This window comes from Trichechus manatus, unplaced genomic scaffold, assembly GCF_000243295.1.
Source record: "Trichechus manatus latirostris isolate Lorelei unplaced genomic scaffold, TriManLat1.0 scaffold00075, whole genome shotgun sequence".
NCBI classification, from domain to species: domain Eukaryota; kingdom Metazoa; phylum Chordata; class Mammalia; order Sirenia; family Trichechidae; genus Trichechus; species Trichechus manatus.
In genome coordinates this window covers 11,037,075-11,058,510 of record NW_004444011.1, presented here as the reverse complement: position 1 = coordinate 11,058,510, position 21,436 = coordinate 11,037,075, and the positions used below count along the sequence as shown (strand labels likewise).

The 21,436-nt window shown below is 38.3% G+C and overlaps 1 protein-coding gene across 1 annotated transcript in view; it reads left to right on the top strand.

Moving 5' to 3' along the window:
* CACNB2 (calcium voltage-gated channel auxiliary subunit beta 2) overlaps positions 1-21,436 on the top strand; it is a 128,776-nt gene that overhangs the window by 67,272 nt on the left and 40,068 nt on the right. The window contains exons 3-4 of the mRNA XM_023735083.1: positions 11,729-11,851; positions 13,514-13,650. Coding sequence (XP_023590851.1) covers positions 11,729-11,851; positions 13,514-13,650 — 260 coding nt within the window. The remainder of the gene's footprint in view (positions 1-11,728; positions 11,852-13,513; positions 13,651-21,436) is intronic.

The window sequence follows — 21,436 nt, the reverse complement described above, 5'->3', positions numbered from 1 at the left end:
AACCCTATGGGGCAGTTCTACACTATCCTATAGGGTCACTATGAGTCGGAATCAACTTCACGCCATACAACAACAACGACAGCTATAAAAGAGCATGTGCTTTTGTAATAAAAAAAATACCTAGGTTTGAATCCTGGATCCCCACTTGCTTGACACATGACCATGAAAACTTAATTAAACTCCCCAAACTTCTGTTTCTTCTTTTCAGTAATACGGAAGTAATAGCATACCTCACACAGGTTTTTGTGAGATATTTTTAAAAATAGCAGTTTCTACATAGTAAATACTCAATAAATCAAGGCAATTAATTATTATAGTCTATTTGAAGGAGTCCCTGGGTAGCACAAACAGTTAAGCCCTCGACTACGAAAGGTTGGTGGTTTGAACCAGAGGTGCCTGGGAAGACAGTCCTGGCGATCTGCTTCTGAAAGGTCGCAGCCTTGAAAACCCTGGGAGCAGTTCTACTCTGCACATGTGGAGCCGCCATGAGTTGGAATTGACTCAGTGGCAACTAACAACAACAATAATATTTGAAAAATAATTCTGTTTACCAAGCTAACTAAGTCATATCTTTATACCACCACAGATATGCCCCAAGTAAGTTGAAATTGGTACTTCTTAGGTTTGCACCCAGTAGCCACCAGCTTTCTCTGAAATCTTGACACCACTAGAGGATATGAGGAAGGTGGAAATACCCCGACTTGACTGACTGAAGATACCTCAAGTGAATATTCATAGTGCCTGTAGTAAGGACATTCAGAGTAATTTCATCTTATTATTACAGTTTATTTGAAGATGTTCACATGATAACTTTGCATCTGAAAATACAAGCCAGTATTGTTTGGCACTTGTAATTAGAACACTCTTCGTTCATATATTAAGCTGATTTCTCTCTTCCTCCAGTGTCCACTCCATTGGACTTTGTTCAGTCTTCTGGAGCTGAGTGTCAATCAGCCTGAAAGCTTACTCTGGAAAGCCTCACAACACTGAAGTAAAGGTAGCAACAAAGGTTTTCAAAGTTTGTGGAGAATGAGTGCTCAGACAGGCTCTCACGTTCAGAACTTGCCACCCACAACTCCTGCGCTAACTTGTTCCCTGCCAAAACATTTGTTTTGGTCATGGAAATACTCTGCTCAGTTTTCCTGACATAAGAAAAACAAAATGCTCGGTATAAGATAAACAATAACAAAATAAACATACATAAACTTGCCTAGCTTTTGATTACTAGAACTATGTGGATTTAGCTGAAACTGCAGCTGTTGGAGTTGGTAAGAAAGTGAAAATTACTGAGTTAAAACAAAATGTAATATGTCTCCACATGTTTGTCAGCATATACTTTGTAAATGCTTTCCTTGCATTTGTTTAGAATGCTTCTTTGCAAATTCTTTGTAGTGTATAATTTTCTAAATAAGTACAGAATAGACATTTTTATACCAGTTGAAATGCAAAGCAGTAGTTTAAAAGTGACAGCACTGGGGGTTCCACTTAATTCTTTTATTCCTATCTTTGCCATGGAATACAAGAGCTGAGTGGAACCATGAAGGCTAATGTAAAACGCTCAGTGTTTGAGGTTGTGGATGTTTGTTGGGCAACACTTCATGGACTAAGCTCTTCAAAGAAAGGTGCCCCTGGTCCCTGTCATGGCTCAGAAGGTTTGTACTCAGCAACTAACCTAAAAGGAGCCCTGGTGGCACAATGGTTAAGTACTCAGCTGTTAATCAAAAGGTCGCAGTTTGACCCCACCAGTGGCTCCACAGGAGAAAAGACCTGGCAATCTGTTCCCGTAAAGATTATAACCTAGGAAACCCTATGGGGTAGTTCTACTCTGTCCTGTAGGGCCACTGTGAGTCAGAACCAGCTTGACGGCACACAACAACAACAACTAACCTAAAGGTTGCCCATTCGAGCCCACCCAGTGGCACTGTGGGAGAAAGACCTGCTGGTCTGCTTCCGTAAAGATTACAGCCAAGAATACCCTAATGGAGTAGCTGATTCTACTGTGTAACACATGGGGTCGTCATGAGTCAAAATCAACACAATGGCAACAGGTTTGTTTTTTCTTATTTAGTCCTCATCAAAATAGCACTTCATCGCCATGCTTTTTATTTTGATTTTTAATTTTTGTATCTTAAGAGAAACAGAAACGCTCAGTGTAATTTTGAGGAAACTAGCTGCAAACTGCTTAGCTCACTGGGTGAACTATAACAGATAAGCAAGGACAAAGAGATACAAATGTAAAATCATCACCCAGGAGTTGCAGCTACACAGAAGATGCCGCCCAACCAGTAGAAGAGGAGGACGGACAATTTGTTACCCAGCCACACAGGAATCCAAGCTTTCCATTTGCCTGAGTTTTTAGTCATAAGCATAAGCACGAGCTTCCCTAATAGGATCTCAACAAGCTTGAGGAATAAAACTATGTGTCTTTCACCATCATATCCTTTGACCTGTGCAAGGGAATGTGTGTTGACAGAAACGAGTGATTTTTTATTGGCTTGACATTTTCCTAATTTTTCTCTGAAAAGTATACAGAAATTTCGGATGAAAAAATAATCTTTGGTTTCTACTGACTTCGATATCAAAATAACGTAGATTTAAGTTGCGTTTCTCGGCAAAAATACAAACCATCATGTTGGTCTGGTCAAGGTAACTGAAGAAAAAGCAAGTTTGTTTGTTTTTTCTTTCAGGACAATCTCAAAGTAAATATTAATTGCTCCTAAATTGTACCATTGGCAATTTACTTGAGAAATAACTTGAGAAATACTGTTACCATGTTTGGTAAGACTAATTAATACTAAAATTAAATATAAACAGTTATTTTCTTCTTAAGTTGCTGGCTTTGCTGAAGATTACATCTTATTTCCTCTAAGGCCAAGAGACATTTTGCATCTCAGGGTAAATAAAATCAATCATTTTCTTCAAGTATTGGTTCCTTTCCCAGTGGCCTTGACGAGTTGCTGCACCTCTTGAAGATACTTACTCTAGGAAGAGACACTGCCGCTGGGGAAAGTAGAAACCAGTACATGTTATCAGGAAGCGTTCGAATCCACCAGGCGCTCCTTGGAAACTGTATGGGGCAGTTCTACTCTGTCCTGTGGTTCGCTATGAGTTGGAACGTTATAAGGAGGGATCAGTCCCTGGAGAAGGACATCATGCTTAGTAAAGTAGAGGGTCCGTGAAAAAGAAGAAGAACCTCAATGAGATGGATTGACACAGTGACTGCAATGATGGACTCAAGCACAGCAAAGATTGTGAGGATGGCGCAGGACCGGGCGGCGTTTCCTTCTGTTGTACACAGGGCTGCTATAAGTTGGAACTGACTCGATGGCATCTAACAGCATCAACAACAATACTCTTTATTAAAGGAGAGGAGCCCTGGTGAAGCAGTGGTTAAAGCCCTCGGCTACTAACTGAAAGATCAGTGGTTTGAGTCCACTGTGCTTTATTAATACTGAGTGACAGTGTAGGTCACTAAAACCACGATAGGATTTTTCTTTTACATCTGAAGTTTCTCATTGGGTAAATTCCTCCATTGAAGTTACTTTTCCTGGTGACTGGTGATTAATCCTTTGCATATCTTAGTTGAAGACCTCAGATCCAAAGTGATCAGTTCTTTAGATAAGCAAAAGCAGAGGGTTGCAATTCATTTCCCTATGTATCTGTCATTATTATACCATTCTTACGTTACCTAGCATATTGATTCTACAACTGTTTACACTGTCTTATTTTCAATAATCATAAATGTTGCCTTTATTTACTTTTGCTTTCAAATAACCTCTTCAGGGTGATTATAAGGATTATTATTATTTGCTCCCAAAAATGTCTTCATGAGAGCTTATCTACTTTTTAATCATCTATTTAAAAAGAAAAATGGGATATTCCTTATGTTTTCGCTTCATATGCAATTTTAATTTGTTTTATATTGGGATTATTAATAATTTCAAAAGATTTTTAGGGTGATAAGACTTCAAATTCTGTTTTAAACATTTACCCCTTTGCTTAATTTGATTAATATAGTTATTGTAAATTATATATACACATACACACATTTGCACTTACACTTAACATATATGCATATTAATCATATAAAACAAAATCCTGATGAGACCAACCTTGTTTTAATAGTAATTTAGAAATTCAATTTTTATAGACCCTAGAGATGTGATAACAGCCTTCCATAGAATAGATGCTGAATAAACACCTGATACTGATAATTTTAGCAGAATCAATTCCTTAATTGATTGTTTTGACAGTTGTTAATGCATGCGTAGTACTATTGTGGAGCCAGTGGGTGATGGAAATAGTTAACTTGCTTGGCTACCAACCGAAAGGTTGGAGGTTTGAATCCACCCAGAGGCACCTTGGAAAAAAGTCTTGGCCATCTAACTTCCAAAAAAATCAGCCACTGAAAACCTTATGGAGCTCAGTTTTATTCTGACACATATGATCACCATGAGTAGGAATTGACTCTATGGCGGCTGATTTTAAGGAGTCACTGGGTGTCACAAACAGTTAAGCATTCGACTAATAACTGAAAGGTTGGTGGTTCACATCCATCCAGAGGCACCTCGGAAGAAAGCCTGGAGATCTTCTTCCAAAGATCATAGCCACTAGAAACTCTATGGAGCATAGTTCTACTCTGTTGCACGTGGGGTCGCCATAAGTAGAAATTGACTCGAAGGTACCTACCTTTTTTTTTTTTTTTTAGTACTATGGTAACTGCTTGGAAACTGGGATAAAAAATAAATAGGGACAAAAAGGGCTGTAACTTAATTGAGAGATCAATTCAGGGAATTCAATAAAAATGCTTCAAACGTATACAGAATATATTTGTATGTACACTCTAATATACACTTCTATAAAATTGCTGTAGAAATTCAAAAGATGGAGAAATGTAATTTTAAAGCCATGATTCTTTGGTGAGGAGTTCTGTTTTTAACTTTATTGCAGTGTAATGATGCTTATTATGCTCTAATGGGACATTGCTAGCTCACTAGAAATTAATTAGAAACGATCAGAAGGTGATTGCCTACTACCTCAGCCACTTCCCTAAAGCAACTACAGTCAGACACTCTGCCTTCCTGCTTGTTACTAGCTGCCATGGAGTAGACTCTGACTCATGACAACCCCATGTGTCAGTAGAACTGTGCTCCCTAAGGTTTTTACTGGCTAATTTTTTGGAAATGGATCACCCAGCCTTTCTTCCAAAGTGCCTCTGGGTAGAGTCAGGCCTCCAGCCTTTCAGTTAGCAGCTGAGCATGTTAAGCATTTGTACCCCACAGAGACTTCTCTTGCTTGGTACCAAAGTTGAACTCCCTGCTTCGGTGGAAGGCTAAGTCCTCTGCTTTGCACTGGATCCTCATCCCTCCCCTGCCTCAGCAGGGACGTGGCTCTTCTTTATTTTGTACTCTTTTCGTCGTCATCACCTTTTTGCTCTCCACTGGTTCATTCCTATCAACACAGAAACAAGCTATTTTTTCTTCTATCTTAAAAAAAAGAATCTTGACCCACTTCCCCTGCCACCCATTGTGCCGTTTCTTTCTTCTGTTTGCAGCAGAATTTCTTGGAAGAATTGTCTGTATCCACTGTGTCCAATTCCTTTCCTTTTATTTTCTCTTAAGCAACTCCAATCTGTCTGTCACCCCAGCAAGCCGTTGAATGGGCTCTTATAAAAGTCAACAGTGACCTCTAGGTTGCAAAATCCACGTCAGTTCTCGGCCCTCATCTTACTTGGCCAAGACTTGGTAGTCTTTGACACAGTTGATCACTTCCTTCTCTTTGAGACATTCTCTTTACCTGACTTCCTGGAAACTGCAGTCTTAGCAGTCTGTCTTCCTCTCTGTTGATCCTTCTGAGTCCCTTTCGCTAGTTACAGTGCCCCCAGTTTCCTCAGCTGTCTTGTCCAGACTCATGGCTCTAAATGTCATCTGTACTCCTAAGACTTAAACAAACTTATTTTCCTGAGCCCAGATCTCTGTCTCAAACTCTCAGAATGTGGGCACTCTACCGAACTTTACTTCGATGTATTATGCACATCTCAAATTTCTTCATCTTCAAAACTGAACTTCTGATTGTTGCCTCCTACCTACCTGTAGCCTTTCTCATATCACTCAGTGGATACTTCATCCTTCTAATTGCTTAGGCCCAAAACATTTGGCATCCTCCTTGGCTCTTTTTCTTTCATACCTGCATCAAATCTACCAACAAGTCCTGTTGGTTCCACTTTGAAAATGTGTGCAGAATTGGACCATTTTGTATTACCTTCATTGCTGCCATCCTGGTTTAACCACCGCCCTCTCTCCACCTGCATTACTGTGATAGTCTACAACTGGTATCCTGGTTGCCCCAAACTGGCCCCCAAAGACTTTTCAATACAACAGCCACTATTTCTTTTAAAATATTAGACCACGTCACTTCTCTGCTGGAAACTCTCCAGTCACTTCTCATCTCAGAATAAAAGCCAAAGTCTTGACCATGACCTGCAAAGCCACAGGTGACCTGACGGTTCTGACCTTATCTTTTATCACTTTTCCCTTGTTCACTCCAGCCATTTTGACCTTCTTTTCATCCTCAAACATATCTGGCTCACTCCCACTTCAGGGCCTCTGCAGTGGCTTTTCCCTCTGCGTGGAGTTCAGATATCAATTTTCCCTGACTCCCTTCACATTTTTGTTCAAGCATCACCTTCTCAATGCAGGCTACCTGTACTCCCCATTTAAAATTGTACGTGCCCTGTCACCTTGCACCCTGGCTCTACTTACCTTGTGTTGATTTTTTCTTTTCCATAGTATGTAGCACCTTGGTGGTTTAGTGGTAGAATTCTCACCTTCCATGCAGGAGACACAGGTTCAGTTCCCAGCCATGCACACCTTAACACAGCCACCACCAAGTGTCTGTCAGTGAAGGCTTGTGTGTTGCTATGATACTGAACAGGTGTCAGCTGTGCTTCCAAACTAAGCCAGACTAGGAAGAAAGGCTGGTGATCTACTTCCAAAAATCAGCCAATGAAAACCATATGGATTAAAATAGTCTGATCCATAATCAATCATGGGGATAGTGAGGGACCAAACAGCATTTCATTCTGTTGTATATAGTGTCAGGAGCTGACTGGGCAGCAGCTAAAAACAACAACATATTATATATTTTATTTTTCTATTATATCTATTATTTATTATCTAAATCTCCCTCTAGAATGTAAGCTCTTAGAGGGCAGGAATCTTAGTTTCTATTGTTTACTGATGAATCCCAGTTGTCTAAAACAGTACCTGACACATGATCAATGAGTGAATGGATGGATCATTGAGAACTCCAAAGAGGCTTTCCCTGACCACCCCATTTCATGTTGCCTGCCCACGCTCCTCACCCTCTACAGTTACTCTCTACTCCCATTAACCTTTCTGTATTTTATTCATTATTTGAAATGATCTTACTGATAGTATCTCCTCCACTAGAATGTAATCTATGTGGGGTCAGGGGCCTAAGATAGTAGGCATGTTAGTAACTTTTACATTACTTAATAAATATTAAATGAATCAGCTCTGGAGAAGAAATTTATATTTCTTGAATCAATTAAATTGCATATGTAAATTTAACCTGATGACAAACTCTGTTTGCTTACTCAGTCTGATTCAATGTTCAGTCATCCGAGTACATAATCAGTTGTTATTTTATTTTTATCACCATGGTTTGATATGTTTTGCTATTAAAAGAATCCTCAGACTACCCTTGATAGCTTGTAATCAATTAACCAAAGATTTTTTTTAAAAATTCAGAGATTGGCAAGAGTCATGGCAGGATTTTATAGAATGTATGATAGAATTTTTGCCTATATATGAGAAGTAAAATAAAGTTAAAAAACTTTGTTTGATCTTGGAAAGATTTTTGATTATCACTGAAAGTAGAAAAATGATACTGAGAAGTTGTAATCAGAGATGGGTAGCTGGAAACTAAAGTATTACCATGTAGTAATTAAAACCAGGTGATCATGATCTTATTCCTGAAACTAAATCACCCATCTCTTCACTTCCTCAGTGTTTCCTATATAAGACTCAATGATACAGTCCCATTTAAGGTGTTTAAAATTGTGAGAGAGTATAGTTTTGTGGGAAATTATTGTAAATCACAAGAAAGTGGATCAAAAAGCTGATTAGATTTTTAATCTCTTTTCTGTAGTCTCTTATATTAGCAATCCGAGTTGTATGTATATTTTTAATTTCCTTGAAAACTATTGCAAGTTGGGAGTAGTTAATACTGAAGACAAATCTATTGGAGGCATTGAAACATAAGCTATGAATTTTTCTATGAAGTTAGTAGCTATTAATGGTTTTCCATCATGAAAATGGAAAAACATAACTGCTATTTAGCATGTAAAATACATCTTTTGTGTTAAGAAGAAATTGATGCATGAAAATTTAAGTAACTATTAATCATGATCAGAAGTTTAATTTTATTCTTATTTGAGTGAATTTTATTTTTATTTTTAACAGTAGTTATTCTGTCACTAGCGTATTTTTAATACACTTAAGTATACATTTTGTTGTATCTATGAAAATTATTAGTTTCACTATTAGTTCATTAAGTCGGTGTCTAGAAAGAAAGCCAGCAATAGTGCCACCAAATTAACGATAATCTCTTTATCCTACTTCATGAACAAAGAGATTTGTTAAAGTTATTTATCCCTTACTTGATAATAATTGTTTTATAACACACTTAAAAAAAAAAAAAAAAACACAAACCCATTGCCGTCGACTCGATTACGACTCCTAGCAACCCTATAGGACAGGCTCACACTTAGATCTGGTAATTCCTGAAATGCCGTAAGAAAGTAAAAATTGCTCCTGCTATAATCCTCAAGAGGAGCCCTGGGGGCACAGTGGTTAAGAGCTACATCGAGCTACGGCTGCTAACCAAAAGGTCAGCAGTTCGAATCCACCAGCCACTCCTTGGAAACCCTATGGGGCAGTTCTAGTCTGTCCTATAGGGTCACTGTGAGTCAGAATCGAGTCAACGGCAATGGGTTTATAATCCTCAAATGCGTCTCTGACTGTAGTCTATGGCTTTCTACAGGCTGGCCTCTGTGGAGCCTACACAGCTTAAGTCCTGTGGCCACAGAACCAACCACGAACATTCCCCTGGACCCAGCCTGACTGACATTCCTCATTTTAGACCCACTGCTTGAGCTAGGTAGAGCTGAAATGGGTTCAGGGAATCAAAAGTGAGATTGTCATTTTGCCCCTTTGGTTAGCATCCTGGTGTCTTTCTCGCAAACTGATAAGCTCTCTTCTCCTGACTATATCTAACCCCCCCCTTTGACTACTTTCCATTCTAATGGTAGAAATATAGTCTCTGAAATAAAGATATTGATGCAGAGGGTTCTGCTGTGCTTCTTTCCTACGTGTATGTTCTGTAAAGACGATTCCCCTATAAATCTTCACATCTGAGGAGAGGTGGTTGTGTTAAACCAAGAAAAGAGGCACATTGTGAATTTGCATCTTAATCTAAGAACATACAATTATTATCTGTGGCCCCTAGAATCATATCACCCTTTTGATTTCTTTTTCTTTTATTCAATGCTTCCTGTTTCTGCTATTCAAATATTTGAAAAAGTGATTAGTACGTAAAAGACATGAGATTTTCTATGGGGTCCTCTGTAGCGTTGCACATTTAAAACTGATACCATCCACTGAAGAAAATATATATGCCCCGTTAAATTCTCTGTATCCTCCACGGAATAAAAGACCCTGAGGGAAATTAAACATGCTGACAGAAAAAAAAAAATTCTTGGACCTGTATTTTAGTGATCAGAAATTCTCCTGAAAAATGGATGGATCTACTCAGGGAAATGTTATTTCTAGCAGTAAAATGGAGTCTGTTTAAGACTACATCTAGTTGAAAAGGGTATCATCATACAGTGCTAGTAGCTGTGTTGTAGATAGGACAACTTATTTGGACAGTAGTTTAGAAGAAAATTTAAAAGGTCTTGATAGAAAAGGCAGGAGGGGGCAGGAAAGCTGGTAATGGAGAACCCAAGGTCGAGAAGGGGAAAATGTTGACATGTAGTGGAGTTGGCAACCAATGTCACAAAACAATATGTGTATTAATTGTTTGATGAGAAACTTGTTTACTCTGTAAACCTTCATCTAAAGTACCAAAAAAAAAAAAAAAAAAAAAAGTCTTGATAAATCATGGCTTGCTCATGCTGTCCTAAGGAAAGAATTCTAAATGGAAACAGAGTTTTGCACAGACTTTCAAAGCAGAATATATCATAGTGAATAAACTGTAAATATGCATGTCAAACAATGATTACTGCTTGAAATTTTTTAAATTATGGGTGAAAATCATATTATCACAGAAAGACTATATTACTGAGAAAACTGAATAAAATCACATATATTGTGATGTCAGCTATGGGAATAAGAACCACACATTGAAAAAAATCCAATAAAAAAATGAGAACACCATCATGCTGTCAAGGGTTGTGTTTCAGTAGTGGAGCTATGGACAGCTTTTCTCTCTACCTTTTTTTTAATTGTGTTAAATAAACATTTGCCATTTCAGTGTTTTGTGACATTGTATTCATTGTGTTGTGCAAACATCACCACTCTCCATTTCCAAGTTTTATCTCTACTTTTTTTTTTTAATTTTCGCTGTTTCCTTTAAAAGTTTCCATGTTTCCAGTGACCCTTGTATGATTAAATATTGTAATGGATACCAAGAACTGGTTTCAAATATTTAATTCCAGCTTCACATATACTGTGCCTATACCCAAATCTTTGTCCACCTCTCCCCATCTGCAAATTGTGGGTGGGCCTGAGTAACCTCGAGGCTCTTAGAGAGCAGGCAGGTAGTAAGGATCAGCTGTGGAGAATTTGAGAAATGAAGATGGGTTCTTGCTGTTCCAATTCACTTGTCCTCCCTGACAAACCCAGGGAAAGAGCTGGGTGAGTAAGGAGAAACTGCCCAGAAGAAATCTGCCGCCTGTAATGTGTAAGAAACACAAAACTAGTTAGAACAATACCTCTTTTTCACTGTTTTGAAGCATGCCTATTTTTTTTTCACCTTTCGGATAAACCGGTATTGCCTGGATAGAGGACAAAAATGCTTATCTGCAGTTTTACAAAGCATCAAGTAATGAAGGATAGCTTAATTAGTGTTACCATGTTGGCTGAGTGAGCTCAAGGAAGAAAAATAATAGAATAAAAGGTCATTGCTTTCATATTTCACTGTAGCTATGAATAATAGTTGCTATAGTTGTGAGATATATCCCTGGTTCTTTTTTCCTTCAAAACGTTGTACCTTTTGAAATTGTGTCACAAATTATTAATTAAAGTAATTTAATTTGGGAGTAGGTGGCAGGTACTAATAAGTCTTTTGCACTGTAACAAAAGAACTGGACATTTTATTCAGGTTTGAGTTTCCTGATTTCCAGTTGCTACAGGCCGTTGTGCTGTAAACACATATTTCAGTAGTTCATCTTCACCTTCATTACTTGTAGTGCTTTCATTGAGAACAATGGCCCTTTTCTAGTAAGGAAATGGGTGGTATGTAGCTGAGAGCGAGAAGCTTTCATGTGTTGTGAATACTAATAAGCTGTTTTGTGATAAAGAACCAATGTGGAAAAAGCAACCATTACAACACCTATTCAGTGTATCTTTATATTGGGGGGGGGGGGGAAGGAACACTGTTATTTCTCTTCTTATTTTTTTCTCCCTTCTTTTCCCATCTTTAGACAAAGCCCGTTGCATTTGCAGTTCGAACAAATGTCAGCTACAGTGCAGCCCACGAAGATGATGTTCCAGTGCCAGGCATGGCCATCTCATTTGAAGCAAAAGATTTTCTGCATGTTAAGGAAGTAAGGAAAATAATTTCCATTTCTACCCGTGTGACTTTTCACCTTGAAACATCATTTTGTATTTATACAGTCTAAATTGGCAGTTCTCAACCTTTTCGAATATAAATATACCCCTTTAAAGTCAAAAGGAGCCACAGGCCTCTTGCAATAACCTCAAGGCTCCCCTGGGCTCTGTGGCCCAGAAATTGGGAATCAGTAGACTAGATGATCCTTTTTTATGCTTAACCTGTCTTTTTTTTGTTAATGTTTGACCTTGACTATTTATAGTTTTTTCTCATGTCTGAAGTTTAACCATGTGGGATGGGTTTAATAATGATATCTAGAATTCATGATCTCTTCTCTTTGCTGAAACTTCTAACCTCAGACCACCCTGCCCTTAACCTCCTTAGATGGGAAATTTCTGCATCAGAAAGGGGACTGGTAGGAATTGAAGCCAGCAAGGCCAGAAACAGGTATTAGGAAAATTCCTTTTCCTCCATGCCTAAAGTCTCCACCTTTCAGTTAACAATGACTCAGTCTGTAAATTGGAAAAATTCACCCTTAATTAAGATTTGTTTTGTCAACAGTAACATTTATCGAAGGCCTGCTGTGCAGAACGCTGTACTAAATGACCAGAAATCCTCCCCCTACATAATATTCTCAGTGGGTGAATACGAGGTTTTCTTGGACCTGGAGGAATTTTCAGTTGGAGCACTTCCATCTAGGGGATGACATGTCTGGGGAGCGCATGTAAATTTAACTGCTCACTGCGCCAAAGACTGTAAGCACAGTCTGTGATGACTGCCAAATAGAAGAGCCTAGAGAATTTAGAGCCTGCCATTCCATTACCTTTTAGAAAGAGATGCAAAATATTCCTTAGAAAGGAAAGATAGAAAAAGTTTTCAGAAGTTATGGCCTGCCTAGAATCTCACTTTACATTGGGGAATTAGATGAATCCCAGAGCCTCTCCCCTCCAATGGGTGGTGCTTAGAAAAAGATCTCTTTCTACCAAGGAAAGAACAGAAAAACAGAATGGAGACTCTATTTTGAAGTATTTAAGAACAGACTTGAAAAACACTATGCAGTTGCAGAAAATCAAATCACACAGATTGAGGATAAATATTCCCTCTGCAAGACATACATTGTGAAAATCAACATAAGTAGGGAAGTCAGCTGTGAAGACTGTATTGTGATGGTTATAAAACTGTTTGCCCAGAGATAAATTTTGTTCTGACAAAAAATATTTCACATAGATTTCAAGATTTACCTCTGACTCTTACTACTTGTAATTAATCTGATCATATAAGAGGAAGAGCTCTGTAACACTTCCTGGTTCCTAATTGTCTCGTGCTAGGAAGGCTGTTAATCTTTGAACTAGGAGAGCTTATCCTACTCATGGTGACAGCAGTAGCTGAAATGGGACTCAGGCTGGTACTAAGTAAGGCAGCATGACAAAGGAAAGGGTAGAGTAAAGTCTACAGTGGACTGCTAAGTACACCAAAAATACTTCACTTTTGCATGCTAAACCCATGAACCGGTGATACTTCAGACATAGTTAATTGTGATTGTCATAATACTTCTCTCCACTGAAAATAGGCCATGTGGAAGAAGATTGAAGGAAGGATTATTTGGAAGATTTGAAGTTCTATATACTGATTTTAATAATCTTGATTTTGTGTCCAGAAATTTAACAATGACTGGTGGATAGGGCGATTGGTTAAAGAAGGCTGTGAAATCGGATTCATTCCAAGCCCAGTCAAACTAGAAAACATGAGGCTTCAGCATGAACAGAGAGCCAAGCAAGGGAAATTTTACTCCAGGTATGAGAAAAATATCAAGTGTTTGCATAAAAATTCAGATTATGCCATTCATTCATGTACTGTGGTTGGCTATATTCTCTAATCTTTACCATGCATTTAAAAGTAGACTAGTAATACAGTTTATTGATAGCATCACATGCCCTGCCTTTTAAAAACATCATCCCAGAATCTGATTTTCATCCTATTTAGGAGACAATCAAATTAATTATTATCATCAATGAGAACAGCTAAGATCATAGAAGGAGCTCTGATGGTGCAACAGTTAAGTGCTCAGCTGCTAACCAAAGGTTGGCAGTTTGAATCCACCCAGCAGTTCCGTGGGAGAAAGACCTGGAGATCTGCTTCTGTAGAGATTACAGCCTAGAAAACACTAGAGCAGTTCTACTCTGTAACACACAGGGTTGCTGTGAGTCAAAAATCGGCTCGACAGCACCTAACAACAACAAGGTCATAGACTATTAAATTCAGACATCACTGCAGAGGAGATCCTGAAGTCCTTATTTCATACTGAAAATACTTTGGCCCCGAGCAGCCATGGATGAATCCTGGTGTCTGAGCTGCCTGGCACGGCATGGAGACATTTTAGAGATGATGACTTAAAATATCATTGGCAAATAGCAGCTCTTTCATTTTCACCAGAGAAACTCAAATTTTTGTTTACACACTGTCAAACACTGAAAGGGAAACATAAATACAAAACAATTAAAACTGCCTTTGAAGAAAGCAATTGGAAGAGTTATGTAATAGGCTGGGGCTGAATAACCCTTCCTAGGATTCTTGCGGTTGTTTGCTTCACACTAAAAGAATCAGGAGAAGGACTACTCATACACAGACCAGTTGCTGTGGAGTTGATTCTGACTCATGGCAACCCCATGTGTGTCAGAGCAGAACTGTGCTTCATAGGGTTTTCAGTGGCTGGTATTTTGGAAAGAGATTGCCAGGCCTGTCTTCCAAGGCTTCTTTAGGTGGACTTGAACCACCAGCCTTTTGGTTATCAGACAAGCTTGTTAACCATTTGCACCACCCAGGGATTCCCACTCATACGTGTAGTGAAATTTAAATTGAACCTGTGCCAACAAGTCCATTGACATGGTAAGCTTCTCCCTGTGTGAAAGGATGTGCTATGGGAAAATCTTTTCTTTAATGTATCTAGGCTTCTGTTTTCTTTAGATTTATGTCATATCCATTTATATAATGATGTAAATTTCTTTGTCAGTGACAATATATTCTTAGCAAGCATGCTTTTGAAGTGTCAGCAAATGAGTGAAATAGAATATGCTTTTTGGTTTGGAACATCCCTCTTCAATAACTAGCATTCTACAACCATCAAGCTCTTTTACTTTGAGCACTATCCAACATGGTGCTATAGACAGAAGCACCATGCCGTCCCTCCACAGCAAAGACCCGAAACATGAAGTAAAACAGAGACAACGTCAATCCTGGAACCCAAAGCATCAAATGAAGAGATAAAGAACTCAACCAAGCACCAAATGGATTAAGAAACTGACAGAGAACAGACAGCGAGGACAGTTACCGGCAGAGGCCCCCTATCAGCTAACACAGCATAGATCCATCATCTTGGACTCCTGTCGGAGATTGGTGGACAGGGAGTACAGAAAAGCAGATTCACGGAGCTCTGAGCAGGAGACAGAGCATCCGGTAACTAGCGAGACACAATTTCTTGCGCGCGCGCGCGCACACACACACACATCCGCTTGGGTTTCGCCACTTTCCGGCTAGCCGATCCACTGCTTCCTGATGGGCCAATCTGTGACTTCCTGGTGGGCCAATTCGCTGCTTCCCAGTGGACCAATCCACCACTTCCCAGCAGGCCGCAACAGCAGCACAGGCACAGCCTACTGAAACCTGCCCTGCACTGACCCCCAGCTCACCTTGTTGGCCCCAGTACCTGGCACAAACAACCCATTGCAGCCACTCCCCTTCAGCTGAACCTGCCCTTCTGCACCATAGTTTAGCGACTGGCCCTGCCCATTGGACAAGGAGGTGAAAAATATCATGTCCACAGACAAGCAAACAACAAAGAACACACCCCGCCTGCTTAGACATAACCAAATAAAACAAAAAAGCAAAACGAAGCAAACAAATCTACAATCAAGAAAGTAACTACTGAATGTCCCGAAGACAGGAGACAGTATCAAAACATATAAAAAAACAAGACAGGATGGATCCAGTAGGTTTCCAAAATAAAACACCACATGACTTTCCAGGAGAAGAAAAGCACTAGAACTACCTGATAGAGAATTCAAATCTGTAATATTCAGAGCTATCCTAGAGTTGAAGCAAAAAGCAGATGAAATGAGGAAAAAATAGATAAATTCTTGGAAAAGGCGGACAAATTCATGGAAAATACAGATAAAAAAGTGGATGAATTCAGGAAAATAACACGGGAACAAAACACCAAAATAAATTCACAACTAGAAATCATACAAAAAACAACAATTAGAAATCCAAAAGATAAACAACAAGATTTCAGAAATGGACAGTGTCATAGAAGGGCTGAGGAACAGGTTTGAAACAATGGAAGATAGGATCAGCAAAATTGAAGACAAACACTTGGATACAACTTTGAGGAAAAATAAGAAGAAAGAACAAAGAAAAATGAAGAAACCCTGAGAACTATGTGGGATACAATCAAAAGCAAAATTATGCAAGTGATCGGAGTTCCAGAACAGGAAGAGAAAACAGAAAACACAGAGAGGATCATTGAAGAATTGCTGACAGAAAACTTCTCTAATAGCATGAAAGCTGAAAAGCTGACCATCCAAGCAGCTCAATGAACCCCATATAGGATAGACCTCAAAAGAAAATCACCAAGGCATATCATAATCACACTCGCTAAAACCAAAGACAAAGAAAGAATCCTGAGAGCAGCTCGAGAAAAACAAAAACTCACATACGGAGGGGAAACAATAAGATTAACCTCCGATTACTTGGCAGAAACCATGCAGCAAGAAGGCAATGGGATGACACATATAAAACCTTGAAAGAAGAAAATGTCAACCAAGAATAATATATCCCATAAAACTCTCCTTCAAATATGATGGTGAAATAAGACATTTCCAGATAAACAGAAATTAAGGGAATATATAAAAACCAAACCAAACATACAAGCATTATTAAAGAGAGTCCTTCGGTTTGAGAACAAACAACATCAGACCACAGCCTGAATCTGGGACACAAGATCGTACCAGCCAGATACCACCCTAGGAAATGAATTCTCAAGGACTATCCAAACCAAAAGAATTACAACAGGGAACCAGAAAAGTTAATCTGTAAATGAAAACAACATCAGAACAATAAAAGAGGGAATAAACAGTGTAGGTATAGAACTTTCTAATGGAGAGGAGGGAAAGGTGATATCAAATAATAATAGACTGGTACCAACCTAGAAAAATAAGGGTAAATTTCAAGGCAACCACAAAGAAACTTAATGTACCTGGTCATCAAAATAAAGAAGAAAAACATAAAGTCTCAGTAAAAACAAAATCTAAAAAGCAAAAGAAATGAAAAAAAAAATCCAAAAACAAAAGAAGTTCAGCACAGGAAAGGAAGAGGAACAAAGAAAGCTTCAGCAACACAAAAAAAAAGCACTACAAAACGACAGCAATAAACTCCCACCTATAAATAATTACCCTGAATGCAAATGGCATAAATGCACCCATAAAGAAACAGAGAGTGACAGAATGGGTAAAAAACAGGATCCATCAATATGCTGTCTACAAGAGACACCTTAGAAACAAAGATGTAAGTTATTAAAAATCAAAGGATGGAAAAAAATCTATCAAGCAAACAGCTACCAAAAAAGAGCAGGAATGGCAATACAAATCTCAGATAAAATAGACTTTAAAACAAAATCCACCATAAAAGACAAAGAAGGGCACTATATAATGATTACAGGGACGATCCATCATGAAGACATAACCATAATAAACATCTACACACCCAGTGACAGGGCTCCAAAATACATAAACTCTGAAAGCACTGAAAAGAAAAAATGACAGTCCCACAATAATAGTAGGAGGCTTCAGTACACCACTCTGTAAAGGACAGAACATCTAGAAGGAAACTCAACAAAGATACAGAAGAGCTAAAGGGCACAACCAGCCAACTTGACCTCACAGACATATATAGAACACTACACACAACAGCTGCAAACTACACGTTCTTTTCCAACACACATGCAGCATTATCCAGAATAGACCACATCTTAGTCCACAGAGCAACCCTCAACAAAATCCAAAACATTGAGATAATACAAAGTATCTTCTCTGATCATAATGCCATCAACGTAGAAATTAACAACAGGAAGAGCAAGGGAAAAAAATCAATTACATGGAAACTAAATAACACCATGCTTAAAAAGCACTGGGTAATAGAAGAAATCAAAAATGCCATCAAAAAACTCCTAGAATCAAACGAGAATGAAAACACATCACGCCAAAACCCTTGGGTCACAGCAAAGGCATTGCTCAGAGGTCAGTTTATAACAATAGATGCACACATCAAAAAAAGAGAAAGGGACAAAATCAAAACATTAGCTACACAACTCGAACAAATATAGAACAGCAAAAAAAGCCTACAGCCACCAGAAGAAAGGAAATAATAAAGATCAGAGCAGAAATAAATGAAATAGAGAATAGAAAAACAATAGAAAGAATCAACAAAACCAGAAGTTGGTTCTTTAAAAAGATCAACAAAATCTACAAACCACTAGCCAAACTGACAAAAGAAAAACAGGAGCGGGCACACATATCCCAAATAAGAAATGAAACGGGGGACATTACAACAGATCCAACTGAAATAAAAAGGATCGTAACAAAGTATTATGAAAAACTATACTCCAACAAATTGAAAATCTAGAGGAAATGGACAAATTTCTAGAAACACACTACCTACCCAAACTAACACAAAATGATTTTGAAAATCTGAACAGACACTTAACAAGAGAAGAGATTGAAAAGGTAATTTTAAAAAAACTCCCAACAAAAAAAAAGCCCTGCTCCAGATGGCTTCATTGGAGAATTCTACCAAATATTCAGAGAAGAGCTTATACCAGTACCACTCAAACTATTTCAGAATATAGAAAAGGAAGGGATACTTCCAAACTCATTCTATGAAGCCAGCATAACCTTGATACCAAACCCAGGCAAAGACGCCACAAAAAAAAGAAAATTACAGACCAATATCTCTCATGAATGTAGATGCAAAAATTCTCAACAAAATTCTAGCCAATAGAATTCAGCATCATATCAAAAGAATAATACACCATACCAGGTATGCAATGATGGTTCAATATTAGAAAATCAATCAATGTAAGCCACCACATAAATAAATCAGAAGAATCACATGATCATCTCAATCGAGGCAGAAAACACATTTGATGAAGTCCAACACCCGTTCCTGATAAAAACTCTCAGTAAAATAGGCATAAAAGGGGAATTCTTCAACATAATAAAGGGCATCTATACAAAATCAACAGCCAACATCATTCTTAATGGAGAGAGGCTGAAAACATTTCCCTTTAGAACAGGAACAAGACAAGGGTATCCTTTATCACTACTCCTATTTAACTTTGTGCTGGAAGTCCTAGCTAGAGCAGTAAGGCAAGAAAAAGAAATAAAGGGCATCCAAACTGGTAATGAAGAAGTAAAACTGTCCCTATTTGCAGATGACATTATACTATATATAGAAAACCCAAAAGACTCCACAAGAAAACTACTGGAACTAATAGATTCAGTAGAATAGCAGGATACAAGATAAACATACAAAAATCTGTTGGATTCCTATACAAGAATAAAGAGAATAAAAGGGAAATCAGGAGAACAATATCACTTATAATAGCACCTAAAAAGAATAAAATACTTAGGAATAAATCTAACCAGGGATGTAAAAGCTCTATACAAAGAAAACTACAAAACGCTACTGCGAGAAACCAAAAGAGATCTACATAATTGGAAAAACATGCCGTGCTCATGGATAGGTAGACTCAACATTGTGAAAATGACAATTCTACCCAAAGCGATCTACAAATACAATGCAATCCTGATCCAAATACCAACAACATTCTTTAAAGAGGTGGAAAAAACAATCATTAACTTTATATGGAAAGGAAAGAGGCTCTGGATAAGTAAAGCACTTTTGAAGAATAAGAATAAAGTAGGAGGACTCGCACTACCTGACTCAGAACCTACTATACAGCTACCGTAGTCAGAACAGCCTGGTACTGGTACAACAACAGATACATTAACCAATGGAACAGAATTGAGAACCCAGATGTAAATCCATCCGTTACCTGATCTTCAACACGGCCCAAAGTCCATCAGATGGTGAAAAGACAGTCTTTTTAACAAATGATGCTGGCAAAACTAGATGTCCATCTGCAAAAAAAGAAACAGGACTCATACCTCACACCATACACAAAAATTAATTCAAAATAGATCAAAGACCTAAATATAAAACCAAGAACTATAAAGATCATAGAAGAAAAAATAGGATCAATGCTGGAGACTCTAATACACAGCATTAATAGGATACAAACCATAACTAACAAGGTACTGACCCCAGAAGATAAGCTAGGTAACTCAGATCTTCTAAAAATTAAACACTTATGCTCATCAAAGACTTCACCTACAGAGTAAAAAGAGAACTTCCAGAGTGGGAAACTATGTTTGGCTATTACCAGTCCAACAAAGGTCTAATCTCTAGAATCTACAGGAAACCAACACCTCTACAATAAAAAGACAAATAATCCAGTTAAAAAATTGTCAAAGGAAATGAACAACAGACACTTCACCAAAGAAGACGTTCAAGCGGCCAACAGACACATGAGGAAATACCCGCGATCACTAGCTGTTAGAGAAATGCAAATTAAAACCACCATGAGATGCCATCTCACCCCGGCATTACTGGCACGAATCAAAAAAACAGAAAATAACAAATGTTGGAGAGGCTGTGGGGAAATTGGAACTCTTATGCACTGCTGGTGGGAATGCAAAATGGTACAACCATTTTGGAAAACAATATGGCGTTTCCTTAGAAAGCTAGAAATGGAAATAGCATATGATCCAGCAACCCCACTCCTAGGAATATATCCTAGAGAAATAAGAGCCGTCACACGAATAGACATATGCACACTCACGTTTATTGCAGCATTGTTCGCAATAACAAAAAGATGGAAACAACCTAGATGCCCATCATCAGATGAATGGATAAACAAACTATCGTACATACACACAATGGAGTACCAAACAACAATAAAGAACAATGATGAATCTGCGAAGCATCTCACAACATGGATGAATCTGGAGAGAATTATGCTGAGTGAAATAAGTCAATCAATCACAGAAGGACAAAAATTGTATGAGACTACTACTGTAAACACTCATGAAAAGGTTTACACATAAAAAGAAACAATCTTTGATGGTTACAAGGGAGGGGAGGGGTGGGGTGGAAAAAACACCAGACAATAGATAAATGGTAACTTTGGTGAAGGGTAAGACAGTACACAGTACTGTGGAAGCCAGCACAACTTGTTCAGAGTAAGTTCATGGAAGCTCCATGGACAAATCCAAACTCTGTGAAGGACCAAATTACTGAGCTGAGGGATATGGGGACCTTGGTCTCAGAAAACATCTAGCTCAATTGGCATAACATAGTTTATAAAGAAAACATTCTACATTCTACTTTGGCAAGTAGTGTCTAGGGTCTTAAAAGTCTGTGAGCCCCCATCTAAGATACTCCACTAGTCTCACCACTTAAGGAGCAA